The sequence below is a fragment of the Sitophilus oryzae genome, unplaced genomic scaffold, assembly GCF_002938485.1.
Source record: "Sitophilus oryzae breed Bouriz unplaced genomic scaffold, Soryzae_2.0 scaffold_2008_pilon_pilon, whole genome shotgun sequence".
NCBI lineage: Eukaryota > Metazoa > Arthropoda > Insecta > Coleoptera > Curculionidae > Sitophilus > Sitophilus oryzae.
Window position 1 is genome coordinate 1438634 of NW_022146734.1, and position 14993 is coordinate 1453626.

Genomic DNA, 14993 nt, shown 5'->3' on the forward strand with positions numbered 1-14993 from the left:
CCTTTCCTCCGAGACTTTTCTGGGTGCAATGCGTCGATTCATTTCTCGTAGAGGTCGCTGCAATCATATTTATTCCGATTGTGGAACGAACTTTGTCGGAGCTTCTAGAGAACTGATTAATATGCTAAAATCCGCCGCTGAGCAAGAACAAATTTCCTGGCACTTCAATCCTCCAAGCGCGCCTCATTTTGGTGGCCTGTGGGAAGCAAGAATAAAGTCTGTAAAAACTCACATTAAAAGGGTCATTGGTGACCAATTGCTCACGTATGAGGAATTTTATACGCTACTGGTTCAAATAGAAGCAGTGCTTAATTCTCGTCCATTGTGTCCACAAAGCTCTGATCCTAATGATTTGTCAGTTCTTACTCCAGGACATTTTTTAAGATGATCTTTCCGGGATAAAATTAAATCATCTCTCTCGCTGGCAGTTGATATCACGCTTGCACCAAAGCTTTTGGAGCCGATGGTCTAAAGAATACCTTCAAACACTTTTACAAAGAGCTAAATGGAATGACTCTACTATTCCAATAGAAATAAACTCGGTTGTTTTAATAAAGGATGATAATCTTATTCCGCTCAAATGGAGCATTGGAAGAGTCTTAGAGATTCACCCGGGCCATGATCGTGTTACACGCGTGGTTACTTTAAAAACAGCAAAAGGCATTCTTAAAAGACCAGTGACAAAGATATGCCCACTGCCTTACTGCAAATCTCATAATTAAAATTTACTCTCTAAAAAAAAACATAATCGCAAAAAAAACATAATCGCAAAAAAAAACATAATCTCATTATAAACATAATTAACATATCTTATTTAATTACTTTTCTCTACTCTATAACAAATGTAAACTCTCTTAATATTTAATTAAATTACACTCATGCATTAACCCCAATAATGCATTTTTATAAATTTCCTCTAAATTTAACTTCATAAATTTCACTCTTACTTTCTTTTAAACATACCGCATTTTTTCACTTTTTTTTTACTTTACTATTCTCAAACGAAAATGGAAAATATTTCATTTTGGTGGGCGGTATGTTGGATTCTATCCCTTCCTCCCATCCTTTACCCGAAAAACCTTAGTGGGTACGTAGCCGTAGTCGAATACGCAGCGTGACGAGAGAGTGACAAGATCGGCCGAGTACACAGTGTACACCTCCAAGCGCGCGCTATCCTCAAGTGTTTTGTTCAAGCAAAAAATCAACAGGTACGAGTCCAGAACGGGAATAAAGGTGAGTGCCCACAGTCCTGATACATTAACTCACCCTAATGAACTGAGCCCCTTAATTCTCGCCCGTAACATGCGGAGACTTTAGATGTACAAAATATTTACTCTAAAAATTGTTTCAAAAATAAATCTATATAAATTATCTCGTAAACTATTATTGGAATGAAAATTTTATGGCAAATCCCCTGACCAAAAAATATTTTCATGCGCATATTTGAGACTACCTGTATATCTAAAAAACTATTTTTAAAATCTGCCCACTTGCTAAAAAAATAATAACATTTAATTAATTACATAATATCTCAGCTTCTAAAATAACCAAATATAATTAAATGTTAATTGATAATTACTATTAGCTTGCCGATTTATATCCGATGGAAATCTAAAAAAACTCAAAGAACAATTTTTTGAATTATTACTACAATTAATAGCAGCACACAGTAATGCACTCATTTTTTATCAATCCGTCTCTGTGCTGGAACGCAACGCTCGAACCTCGCAGCTCGACGGACGGAATTCAACTGAAACGCTTTGCAACCTGCCGATATTCGACAGCTTGCAAAAACTGGCAGAAAATATTTGCGAGAGTGCAACTACTCTTTTCCTTAAACTATGGTACTACTTCGCGGCGGTAGAGCAACCGTGCAAACCTAGGAAACTTCTCTTTCACTTCAAATGGACCAATCAAAACGATAGTTAGCTTTCCAACACACTTTTTTTCAAGTTACCTCTCTAATTTAATGGGTTTATGGTTTATACTTACTATACTTATATAAACGTATTTAATTCAGATCAGTAATAAAGAAGAATCATTTGATGATTTAATTTATGGCAATATTAGCTACAATGTTTCTCTTAACGAAGGAGATCCTGTTATTATAAAATCGGATGGATACCCCACCTATCATTATGCCAATGTAATCGATGATCATTTAATGAAGATTACTCATGTTTTGAGAGGGGTAGAGTGGCAAATTTCAACTACAAAGCATTTGATGCTGTATAGGTAGGTGAGTATTTTCTGTTTTATTTATATTATTACTTTACCATCTGTGAAAAATATATCTCTATAGGCTTGGTGCATTCTCCGCCGGTGCTGCCACAATCGGAGAATACCGTAAACCCGTGTATTTGTTACATGGGTTTAAATTATATTAGTATACCAAAAATTATTATATAATAATTATTCTAAAAGTGTTAGGAAGTATAATTATTTGTGAAAATTCTAAAAATAAAAATAAAGTAAATATTTTGGTATCTTTAGAAGGTCTAACTTGTATTATACTTCAGTTGGACACGTCCTCCTAGATCACCATGTAGTAGTAATACTTCTGTCACTGTTTTGAGCGCATGTTTAAAGAAAATGATTCACCGCCTCTTATATCACACCACTTTTATGTCTCATTATACTTCTTGCGCTGGTACGAGCAGCAGTGTAAATTTAGCAGACAATATTTTATATAAAATTCGCGGAAATGGGTAAAGAAAAAAAAATAGGTTGTGAGGAAAGGGTCAAGAAAAGGCGGAAAATGAAAAAAACTTGAAAAGAAACTCTATACATATGAATCAAGTAAGTAAATAACCTTTTATTCCCTAATTATTTTTTTTTAGTTCATACAAGTAAACAAGGGTAGTAGAAATAGCTATGAGATGGTCTAGGGGGTGTAGGCTGTTAGTCTAGACCCCGCATTGCCTAAAATTATATTATTTTCTTCGGCGACGCGGCCGTAAATTGCCTGCCTTAAAACATACCATTCATGACTCATAGCACTATCGAATTCGGTAAATAAACAACTTTTTATCGACTCGAATATAAGCAATTTTTCTTATCGGCTCGATAAAGTAAACCTATATTAAAATTTAACGGAACCTAAACGTTATTTTGGGCATAAAAAATGTGGGCTCTTGCTAAATAATCAAGTGCCAGTAACACCTTACGGGTGCTAATAAAGTACTTGCTAAATATCCAAGTACCGGCAACACCCATTGGGCGTCAATGTCCTACAAGATTACTTGCTAAATATTCAAGTTCAAAATCTTAGTTGCACTTGCTAAATAATTATACGAAGTTGGACACGTCCTCCTAGATCAACCCACCCTTATGTGTCTCACAAAGTGAATCACACTATCAAAGGTAAACTACCTATATGATAGATACATACCCGACCCAACGGCGATCAGAATGCTTCAGAAGTATAATGAGACATAAAAGTGGTGTGATATAAGAGGCGGTGAATCATTTTCTTTAAACATGCGCTCAAAACAGTGACAGAAGTATTACTACTACATGGTGATCTAGGAGGACGTGTCCAACTTCGTATAATTTGGATTGAACTTCCTTACAGGTAAGTCGTTTAATCCTTAATTATAATTTATTATTCCAGCTAAAAAAACTTTTTAGATGAGTTCAACTACGGTAGCGAACTTACGAAATTTTTTAAAGGTACATAATTATAATTTTAGAAGATGTTCATAAAACATTTAATCACTACTTGATTTAAAAAAGTATACCATTAATATTGCCAAATTATATTTTATTCTTTCATAGTATGTATATGTCTATTTAATTTTTTGATTATGTAACGAGCACTTTATTGACTCACTTGTTTCGTCGATCCATTGAATCCATTTTTGCTTTTGATCAAATCGGTGTGAGAATCTATGAAGCTATAAAATGTTGTTTCGGGAGAGTTGAATATCCGGGAAAGTTGAGTTATTGAATGTTATTGCATCCAACAACATCCTAATTACGCTTTTTCGGCTATTTTATTAACATTTGAAATTGCTACAACACAACACGACGCCTTGTTTGAATTGTTTTCACTTATTTTTTACTAACCGAAACAGAATTACATCAGACTAACTTCGTACCTGAGTGTGTTATATTCTAGTCTCAATAACTGCGCTAACAAAAAACTAAAATACTTAAATATTATGACAAAGCCATTATTTCAATATTATTTTAATGCGATCAACATGATTTGTAACTGAGACGGCGCATAGTGTTCAAAATTTGCAAAAAAACGATCAAAATTGAAAATCTTTAGTTTATTTGAGAATCGTCAAACTTATGTATATGTTTCTTTACGTCATTTTACAACTTTTAACCAAGCATTGCTAATGGCTTTATCATGACTGAAGATCTTTATGAGCAAAAGCTAAAAAAATAATAATAATTTTATACAACATATTTTGGCATTAAAATGTTTCCTTTTGCTTCGGCGTTAGCCGCTGCAGGTCGAATTTTTCATGGAAATCTAATTGTATCAGGAAAAAGTACATATTTTAAGGATTTAAGCAACCTAAATACAATAATGAAGGTCGCTTTTCCTTTCAGGTATAATTCGCTGCCTATAACCCAACACAGTTTTTGAAGAAATGTCATTTTATTGGCCTTTTATGTTTATTGCTAGTCCTTGCTAATCACTAAATTATACATTAAATAAAAGCCTATAATCTAAGGAATTTAGGAACATTTTGTTTTACCTTCGCAAAGGTGCGCATCAGGCTGCAATATGGATTCATGGTGCTGAGTTCCAAACATGTTTACACGCGGCCGGGCGGCCAGTATTTAGTTTTTTATTATAATGTGTTCAGTGTAGTCATAAGTTTAGTTTGTGTTATTTTGCGGTGTTGTAAGTCAAGAAATATATTGTTTTAAAGTGTGTGGGTTTATTTTTGGCATTTATTAATGATGACAATTACACCTCTGCATCTACATGAGAAAATGATGGAAATACCTTGCCAAGATTTCTCTGTGAAGAAAATTCATGTTTTGGACTTTTTAAAAGATCATTTTCAAACAAACGGAGATGAAATTGCAACTAACTCTCTCAATAACTTCATGAGGCAATCGTTTTTTCAGCAATATTTAACAAAATGGAAAGCTGCTGGGAGGAAAGACAGAAATTTCTTGTCTAGGCATGCAGATTGGCTACAGGTTGATGTTATTTTTCTCGATGAAGTGTTTCGTTTCGTCAACGACAACTTGCGGTTCTTGGTTATTCTGCATATACAAGTGGTGGTAAATATACAAAATAATTATTTATCTATAGGGATAAATTCTAAAATTTTATATTATTATAGCAGGTTGGTCGTCAAAAACATTTGTAGAAAGTTCGGGCCGTAAACGTAGAAAGACTGAAGAAATTCGACGGCAAAATACAGCAGCCGAGTTATCATTTGCTGCGTCCATGAAATTGCGTGAAGAGGGAAACGTCTCTGCTACAAAATTGGTAACAGAGGTAACTATGACCACGTCCACAAGAGCAACTAAAATTCTGGAATGTTCACACAACAAAAATCAGCCCTGCTAAAATTAATGAGGATTTGTTCAGAAGACTCATATTGAGCTCGGATCCACTCCTGAGTTCATTTCATTTCTCCAAAAAAGTTCATAGGAAAATAGACCAAAGCATCCTTCCTTCACTGGACCTTACAGAGGAGGAGAAACATGAACTCAAAATTGATGAGCATAATGACAATGAAGATAATGATGGGCGGGAATAATATGAGGATTCGGATGATTAGTTTTTATACAGTTATAATTGATATATGACTGCTATAGACTATTTGCAATAAAACCTGTCAAAAATTAATGAAAAAGTCGTTTAAATTGGCGCAATAGGATTTACAGTTTGCACGTAATTAATTTTGATCAAGTTTTCATCAATTTTGAACAATGTGCGGCGCGGCGTGAAATACATAGCGAAAATTTCCGATTTCTGCCGTATACCAAGCACCAAGCCTATACTATCTACTGGGTGCATCTCAAAAGTGGCTCACCTCTATAACTTTTTATTTTTTCAGATAAAAAAAACGAGATCTGGTATGTTAGTATATTACATAAATTAGGATTGATTGACGTATTCAATTGTTTTATAAATATAATAATAAATTATTCGTAAAATATATATTATTTTTTTAAGTACCACACACTTGGTATTTCGAGTCAAATTGTCGTTATGAATCGCATGTTGCAATTTCTAATAAAAAAAATAAAAGGCCAAAGTTGACATATGATATGTCATTCTATTCAGAGTATCATTTTCTATTGAATAAAGCAACAAAAAACCGAGGGTACCATTTAAAAGTCAAAAGTTGTAGTCATTACCGGCTAATCCGGAAGTGACAGAAATCAATGGAATACGTCAATCAATCCTAATTTTTGTCATATACTAACATACCAAATCTGGTTTTTTTATCTGAAAAATTAAAAATGTTTTAGGGGTGAGCCACTTTTGAGACGCACCCGGTATAACAATATTATGTTTGTAAAGATCAGATCGGTATATGGTAGTATAGTGTGGTAAAAACTAACGTGTGTAAGTTCTTCCATTTATTTCTTCTTTGTTCACAGAGCTTTTGGTTGGAATCCACCAAGTTTTGGCCATTTACCTTTATTGATGAATGCGGATGGCAGTAAACTGAGCAAACGTCAAGGCGATATTCGAATAAGCTCTTACAGAGAAAACGGTATATTCCCGTTAGCTTTGATTAATTATATTGCAAACTCCGGTGGTGGTTTCGAAAAGGATCAAGAACGATATATAAAACCAAAATGTTATACTTTGGAACAGTTGGCCTCTCAGGTAAAAACATATTTCTAATTTACAATCTATCTACATTTACATGCAGATTTAGGAAAAACGACGGTTGCATCTTTCAGAAAAAAAATCAGAAAAGATGTGCCGTATCAGTTTATACTCCAGTCAAATTAGTTAAAAAAGGCCAATCGGTGGAAAAAAACCTAGAGTTTTGAAATTCGCTTTAAACTGTTCTGTTATACTCTTAGATCTTATAAACTTCGTGGATAAGTAAATCCACTTCATTTTTGTTGAAGATACATCAGCGACATTCGACTCTCTGATTATCTTTGTCTTTTGCACTAATTGACCAATCGTCTGTCTTTCTTTTGTGCACATGTCATTTTTACGTCATAAAATAGAAAATATAAATATATAAAATAGAGAAAATAAATATTGTTATTCGGATATTCTAGTTCTACTTTTCCAGTTAACGTCTCCTTTTAGCTGCTAGGGCTAATCTGGACGGGGCCTACTTTGTTTACGCCGAATCTGAACCGCGGTCCTCAGCCATATCATGATCAATGGCCTACCGACTTGCAAGTGTCTAAATCGACTCTTACTCACGAACCGGCGTGAATGAGCAGTGTGTGTCAATAGATTTTACACTTTTGCCTTTGGACAACAGCACGATACAGTTTCGAACCGGTCACTCATCTATCCACTAGTATCGCCATGCGTCACTTAACTTCAGTGTTCTAATGGGAACCAATTTCTATTTCAAACAGTTTTTATTAATTACCAATATAGTTAAAATAAACCAATATAGTTATAAAAATAAATTAATTAAAGTTAACAAACTTTTTTTCAAAAAATTTATATGCAATAGTATAAGCAATTTTAGCTGATAGTAAAGAGGAATAAAAACTTAAAAAGTCAACAAAAACCACATCTGGATATCTTTTTCCAAACAGAAGATATTAGCAAAAACATAATAATACCAAAACTGCATCAGTAGCCTTTTTGATAATGACCATTCTAATAAAAAATAAAATACAAACGATTAATTTATTCTAATATCGATAATATACCAGAATACCATAATACCAGATGTATGAATATCTAATAATTAAGATGCCCATAACATTGAATAAGAAACTACGCCACAATTAAGCTATGGTGAGCTTTGCAAAAAAAGTTGCTTTTGGACATTTTGAAGTAATAGTTTAAACGTTAAACTGTTATTAGATCAGCATCTGATCTGTCTCGGCAGCGTTTTTTATCATGACTTCACTGAAGCGTCGCTTCTTGTTCACTGTCATTGGCTTCTTAATTATTTATTAAATATTAATATATCTGGTATTATGGTATTCTGGTATATTATCCATATTAGAATAAATTAATCGTTTGTATTTCATTTTTTATTAGAAAACTTATACATTTTTTATTAGATACTGATACCTTAGAATACTGATAAAATAAGGTAATTAAGGGTTTACTTTTTCGTATTTATTATATTTTTGCTAATATCTTCTGTTTCGAGAAAGATATCCAGATGGGGTTTGGATAGAATTGTGAAAATATGCGTAAGCTGTTTGTCCATTGGGGGAAGAGCTGTCAGTCAGACCATGGAAAATTCCGCGCGTCGCATAAATGCATGCGCGTGCTAATACAATTTCACTCTGACTGACGGTCTTACCATCCCTAGACACTCAGCTGAAGGTAATTATTATATTTCTATATAAGTACGAAATCTTGTGTAAAAGTTTCAAACGGGATGCAATAATAATTTTAAATTCGTATTTTTTTCTCAAGTTCAGGCGCTCGACTAACGTATTTTCCACCCTCAGCGGACCGGCTGGCGGTCGTTTTTTATTACTATTGTAGCATTTTTTATAAAAGCGAACGGCAGCTTTTCATCGGAGAGCAGTCGTGGGTAAGGTATTTCACTAGAGAGAAAACTAATCAATAACAATAAACAAAAAAATATTGATATTGGGCGCCAGGCATGTACAGAGAAAGAAAACACAGTTGTATATTACTTAAAACTAATGTCTATATTTATTCATGATGTTCTTTGCTGGTACATGACATTGTAGAGTTCTAATAAATATATAGTGGTTATATGTCAAAGAAAGTGGTGTTAAGAATTGTACTAAATATCTATGAAAACAACTATGATAAAATACAAGACATGTAAAGTTTAAGAGAATATATGAAATGTAGCATTACTTTAATTAATTTGATATATTTTATATGATGTTAAATCGAAGATGTTGCAACCCGTAGATTCTAGAATCTATGTTTGGTTATTCATCTGTTAAAATAGTGCAATAATAATATCTATAAAAGTAATACCATTACAAGACGTAATGCAATGAAACCTAAGATCTAAATTATATTTTAAATATTAAATCGACATGAATGTTCTTAACAATCTCACCACTAAACATAGTCTGTACGATATTACTTAAGATGTACGTTATTGTTTAAGACTGAAAATGTTTTAAATGCTAAATGTAAAACTAGAACTTAAATCTACACTTAGCTGTTCTTTATGTAATCTTACTTCAAACAGTAACAGCGTGAGGTGGTCTCGCATCTCTGTACTCGGCCATCCAATACAACAAAAGGGGCCAGAATGAGGACATCATGAAATGATACCGCCGTAACTACTAATTAGCTTATAGATGGGAACGAAGCAGCATGGGGCTCAAGCCACAACCATGCTGGGACACTTTATATGTAAGAAAAATCATTCCTACTGGGGGCACTCGTCCACAGGACATCCGTACATAGGATAATGGTACAAGGGAACACTACCCGTACTTTGGACCATAACCTAGGAATCAATACACAGATATGGGACACCTGCCCATACCTTGGACCCTAAAAATACGAAACTCTTGTTTAAAATCAAACAAGGTCTAATAAACAAAATGAACCTACATCGAATTACTTCCGAGGGCTCAATAATAAACAAAGAAACTGTCCTTTCTTCCATGTAACATTCTGGAGGACAAAAGAAAAGGGACGCCAACGTGCCAGCAAAATACAAATACAAGTTAAGTTGGGACATCCGTAACTCTACCCTAAAAATATGCAGTAATAATATCGAATCTAAAAGGATAATATCTCATCTTTACCTGTTGCTTTGAAATAGCAGCTGATTCAGATTATACAGCAAGATTTAAATAATTACCATTTCTAAAAGCCGGGTGACCAAAAGTGAGGTTAAAGCGCAGAGAGGCGCCTTGAAAGGATCTTGACAGCGCGCGCCTCCACAGTAACAGTAAAACGATAGCAGGGTTGCTGACTAGAGGACGTAAAAATTACGCCAAGCGCGTCAAATAAACTATCCGGCCTGAACGAGAGGGAATCCGGTGATGATACGCCAGACATCATATATCATATACAAAGACATGTAACGAACTAAAAACGTTACACTATATAACATCAATATTACATACAAGCAGTTTCACGCGGGATAAAATAACTTCATAAATCTATTTTTTACGAATATCGTATCCTCCCACGCTCGCATCCATCGGCCTAACGACCTTGAATAGATTTCCAGTAATTCTATTGGCTGAAAAATTTATGTGTCAGAAATTTTATCTGTCAAATTCAACTGTCAAAAATTTCAGCCAATAGAATTGCTGGAAATCTATTCAAGGTCGATACGCCGTTTCTAGGATAGTGCATCCAGCCCAAGAACAGTTAACCTGCTCATTCAGCCAAAAGTGTCCGCCAGATGCATGCGAAAACTACTCGCTTTGTGACGTCATTGTAGTCCTTGTCATGGTTATTAGTCCTTGTCCGGCAACCAATAATACACACACGGGCATTATTGGTTGCCGAATGCAAAACGTTCATTATTTAGTTTATTTATTTAAACATCTTATATGTATGCAGTATAGAAAATTAACTGTATAAATCGTATTAAATACTCGGATAATGCATTTTTAAGAACAGCAGTTCCCAGCATCACCTTTTGCAAGCATTCTTTTTAGAGTACTTCCATATTTTGCTTTAAAATAATTAATAAACAAAATCGTGGGCACTTAGTAAGCACTTTGTCACAATCCACAACACAAAATGAACGTATTTATACACTCTATAGCTCTAAAAACTTTAAAGACACCTTTTTCATATTTAAAATTGACAAAATAATTAACTCAGAATTTCTCAGCTGTTATTTTTATAAGTTTACCATAGGCAACTAATAATACACACTATCATGACAAGGCTTTGACAAGGACTACAATGACGTCACAACTGTCAGCTGACGCGCGGGAAGAGGCGAACGTACGTCTCACAAAACACATACACAAGAAGTGCTAGCGCCTTGCTAAATATTTGAAAGTGAAATTGACGTTTAAATTGGACACTGTTGACAAGTCTATTGCTACTAGCGCCCCCAATATCGCTTGTAGGAACTACGGACTAGATCGTCACGGATGGCGGGAAGTTAAAAAAAATAAAAACATTTTAATTCTTCATTTATTTTTAATTATGAAATACATAAAAACACAAAAAATACACCATTTTTTAAAAATATGTTTAATATCAATATCAAATATACAACAGAAATTAATTTTACCACAATAAATTAATAAAATTAAAAAAATAATGTTACAAGTAGATCAAGAGACAAAATTAATTATAACAAAACTGAAAAAAATGGCGTCATAGATGGCTTAGAAATGAAGATATATATCATAATTTTGAAGGCAAAATTATATGGGAAATGTCATCGATCATTATTTTTAAGCCAACTGGACGATTATTTCAAACATACAAGCTGAGTTCGTTCATAGTGCTCTGAGAATTCTAGAAAAACAAAGAATAATAAATTAAAAGTATTCCACGGGAAAAGAGGGGAAAAACCTGTATCGTTTGTGATATCTGTCAGGGTATTGTTGAAAGTGTCATCTTTTTGCTCGAAGTTTTCAGGTCGATCCAAAAGATGACATTTACAACAATACTTTTGCCGTAACTCACAAATATCAGAGAGAGTACAGGTATTGCCTCTCTTTTCCTCTGGGATGTTTTATATCTGTTGTTCTTTGTTTATCTATATTTCGTTCGTGTTCATAGAGCATAATGCCGATCACGACTACAGTATATAATTTCAATATCCTAAGTGGAAAGAAAAATGATCACTTTTCTGTTCTGTACTATGGTCTCTTTCTTCCGATGGCTCGTCTCGTTGATATTTAGGAAGGTATCCACAAAATATATATTTTACTATCGGTCCTGGGATGAAAAAATATAAAATTCAATTTGATTTGATGATCCTTTTCTGTCACCTAATCAGGAGAATGACAATGAGCATGTTAAGATGAAAAAAAAATATTTATCAACACTTACTTACCCGTTAGTCCGAGGAGTTTTATCAAAAACCTATATTTGCCTAAATAATTTATGTGTTAAATTTGCAAAGCAAACTGCAGCGTGTAAACAAAACAAATAAAATGGCGACAAGTCAACATCAACGACCCGACAAGGAGAAAAGTGGTGGACGAATAACAAATTATGGGTCACCAAAAATTGTTTTTGTCTCCTTTCAACGCACACTTTAGAAAGAAAAAGAGATGAACTATAATATTGAAAGAACGTCAAGGTTTTATCTGTCACTCTTGTCAATAATTTATCGGTAAGAAAGAATCCTAGAAAATCGCTTGTCAAGTTTTGAACCATTGCCAGTTCTCCCATAAGAAGTGTCATCCATCTGGTACGTCCATCGTCTTATGAGGATGAGCAATCCTATTAGTTTACCGTTCTTGCATCCAGCCCCCTGACGGTCGGTTTCGTCATTTAGAATGTGAGTTTAACCTACTGTATCAAACTCAGCCGGGATGAAATTCCTTAAAAAAAGCCGCTGCCCTCCCAGACTATGATTATCTGAATATACCGTGACTATCTAATATCCGTGAATATGTTCAGATAACTCGCTTTTTATTGCGTAAGGTGTTTGTTAACATAGAAAATATTTTCTGTTATTTTTTTCGCTTCATATTTTTGGGTAATTAAAAAATCAAACCATATAGAACTACTACGTATTTTTGGAATAAAAATAAGTTCATTAGACACAATTTACCTCTATACAAATGTACTTCGCTCGATCCTTCGTTTGTTCGTTAGAGAGCATCAAATTTTAAGAAAATAAACACATTTTTTAAGATATTTTAATCGATAATCGATTTGAAGGAGATTTGTGGTGCCTATGTTTTGCTAAACGCTTTAACATTTGTCTAAGCAAGAAAAAGTACAGGAAGAGTGAAATGTCCTCCACCCCAACATAAATTTTAATAGAAATATTTTCTATCCCCACTGACGACTGATTTTTCCTAGTATTTACTCCATTTTTTGTTTCTTTTAATGCCACATCGCATAGTTTTTGAGAAAAAAAATTGATTTTTTTTTCAAAGCAGGACTCAAAATATATAGAGAGTTCCAATATTTCTTGGACATAAAAAACTAGGTATTTTCAGAATTAAAATAAGTTAATTGCACACAATGATTTTCAAAACTCTAGTGCATATTTGTTTTCCACTAATTTGTCTAATTTGGCTATTTTGTGAATCGGGGTTTTACACAATTTTTTTTTAGTTTGATTTGTCTAAAATAAATTCGCATTCGGGGAAATTAATGTCTGAGATGTTACCGGAATTTAATCGTTTGGAATTAAAAAGGCAATTTGAAGAAAAGCATTTGAGAAGTAAATTGGTACTAAATGTAAAGGAACTCTTAAAAAATACGTATCCTGAGAGGTAATACATATTTCCTGCTTTTAATTCGTCATTCATTTTATGATTTATAAATACGATTCTCACATTTAAAAGAGACTAAGGAATGTAAATAGATATATAAAAAATTGTATGTGCAATACAAAGAATATACCTAGCTAGGTGCAATACAGAGGGAACACTAATAACTAAAGTGAGAGAGACCGATCAACGTTTATTTTTAAAGACTGTGTTAGTGGCGCGGCCTTTGGCGTCTAACCCGAACTATGAGCGCATTATCGATATAGTAGGTTGCATTCATACCTATATACTGGCGCCAAAAATTTAAAATTTGTGTATTTGGAACCGAATCTTAATCTTTCAAGTTTATAATAAGAAATCTTCGTAGTTTTTTTAGATTATTTTGTTTACAACGAAAATTTATTATTAGACTTTAAAGCATTAAAACCTATAAATAAAATACTGTGTAGGAACATAATAATTTATTTAACTTAGTTTGGTTTTCAGTTTTTGCAGAATTCATTTACCAGGTCTTTGGTGGGTTGTGGATTGTCATGCCTTTTCTTGAACTAAAAATAAATAAGTTCAATTTTTCATTAAGGTTTAATTTTACATGCTTACCAGTTTAGGTAATCCGTTTCTGTACATGTCGTAGTGGAGCCCATACTCCGTGCCATAATCCAACTCAAGGCTGCAATCTTCAATATCTTTTTTATCTAACTTGGTTGGGAGTAAACAGGGAAGCACGGTTGGTAGCTCGCACAGAGTATCAGTAGGTATCTCGTAGGTATTCAATGTTTTTGATAGTCTTTATTCTATAACAAGAACTTATCAGTTGAAAAAAATAATTTGTATTACTGGTAATAATACCAGGTATAATACCTAGTCGTTCCATAGGTATCAGAAAAGAATGTGATGTTTTACTTTTACAATCGGATTTATCCCATATGTTATGCTTACCCTTGATGCTTACCTATGTAAATTAGCAATGTACGACTATTAGTTCGAGAGCTAGCAACGTCGGAAAAACAAGTATTTTAAGACGTCTGGCTCTTTGATATATCTTTTACTATGCTCTCTAGAACAGCATGCGGCCCGTCTGGCTGCCGATAAACTTGCGTTACGTTCCCTACGGCGCATTGAAAGAAGATCCTATATTTTATTAGTCATTTAAATTGTAGTATTGAATATAAACCGACCGAGTCTCGATAACTCAATGCGTAGAGTTTCAGACCACGAACCGAGGAGTCAGAGTTCGAATCCGGGTCAGGACAAAACCTTTTTTATTTTATTTTCGTTTATATTCTGATAGTAAAGTATTAAATATTTGTTTTTTTTTGAATTACCTGAATTATTTAATACTTTACAATCAGAATATATACGAAAATAAAATAAAAAAGTCTTTGTCCTGACTCAGATTCGAACTCTGAATCGTCGGTTCGTAGTCGGAAATTCTACGCACTGCGCTATGGAGACATGTTCGATTT

At 33.7% G+C, this 14993-nt stretch overlaps 1 protein-coding gene and 1 long non-coding RNA gene across 4 annotated transcripts in view; one reads left to right on the plus strand and one right to left on the minus strand.

The window, feature by feature from the left end:
* LOC115884002 (probable glutamate--tRNA ligase, mitochondrial) overlaps positions 1 to 14993 on the plus strand; it is a 35243-nt gene that overhangs the window by 8564 nt on the left and 11686 nt on the right. For all 3 annotated transcript variants that reach the window (XM_030902431.1, XM_030902432.1, XM_030902433.1), the window contains exons 5-7: positions 2021 to 2235; positions 6589 to 6820; positions 13370 to 13530. In XM_030902431.1, the coding sequence (XP_030758291.1) occupies positions 2021 to 2235; positions 6589 to 6820; positions 13370 to 13530 (608 nt within the window). The remainder of the gene's footprint in view (positions 1 to 2020; positions 2236 to 6588; positions 6821 to 13369; positions 13531 to 14993) is intronic.
* LOC115884004 lies at positions 13974 to 14231 on the minus strand. Its single transcript, XR_004050487.1, has 2 exons — positions 14128 to 14231; positions 13974 to 14075 (listed from the first exon to the last, which is right to left on the minus strand). It is a non-coding gene; the product is annotated as an uncharacterized LOC115884004 (long non-coding RNA).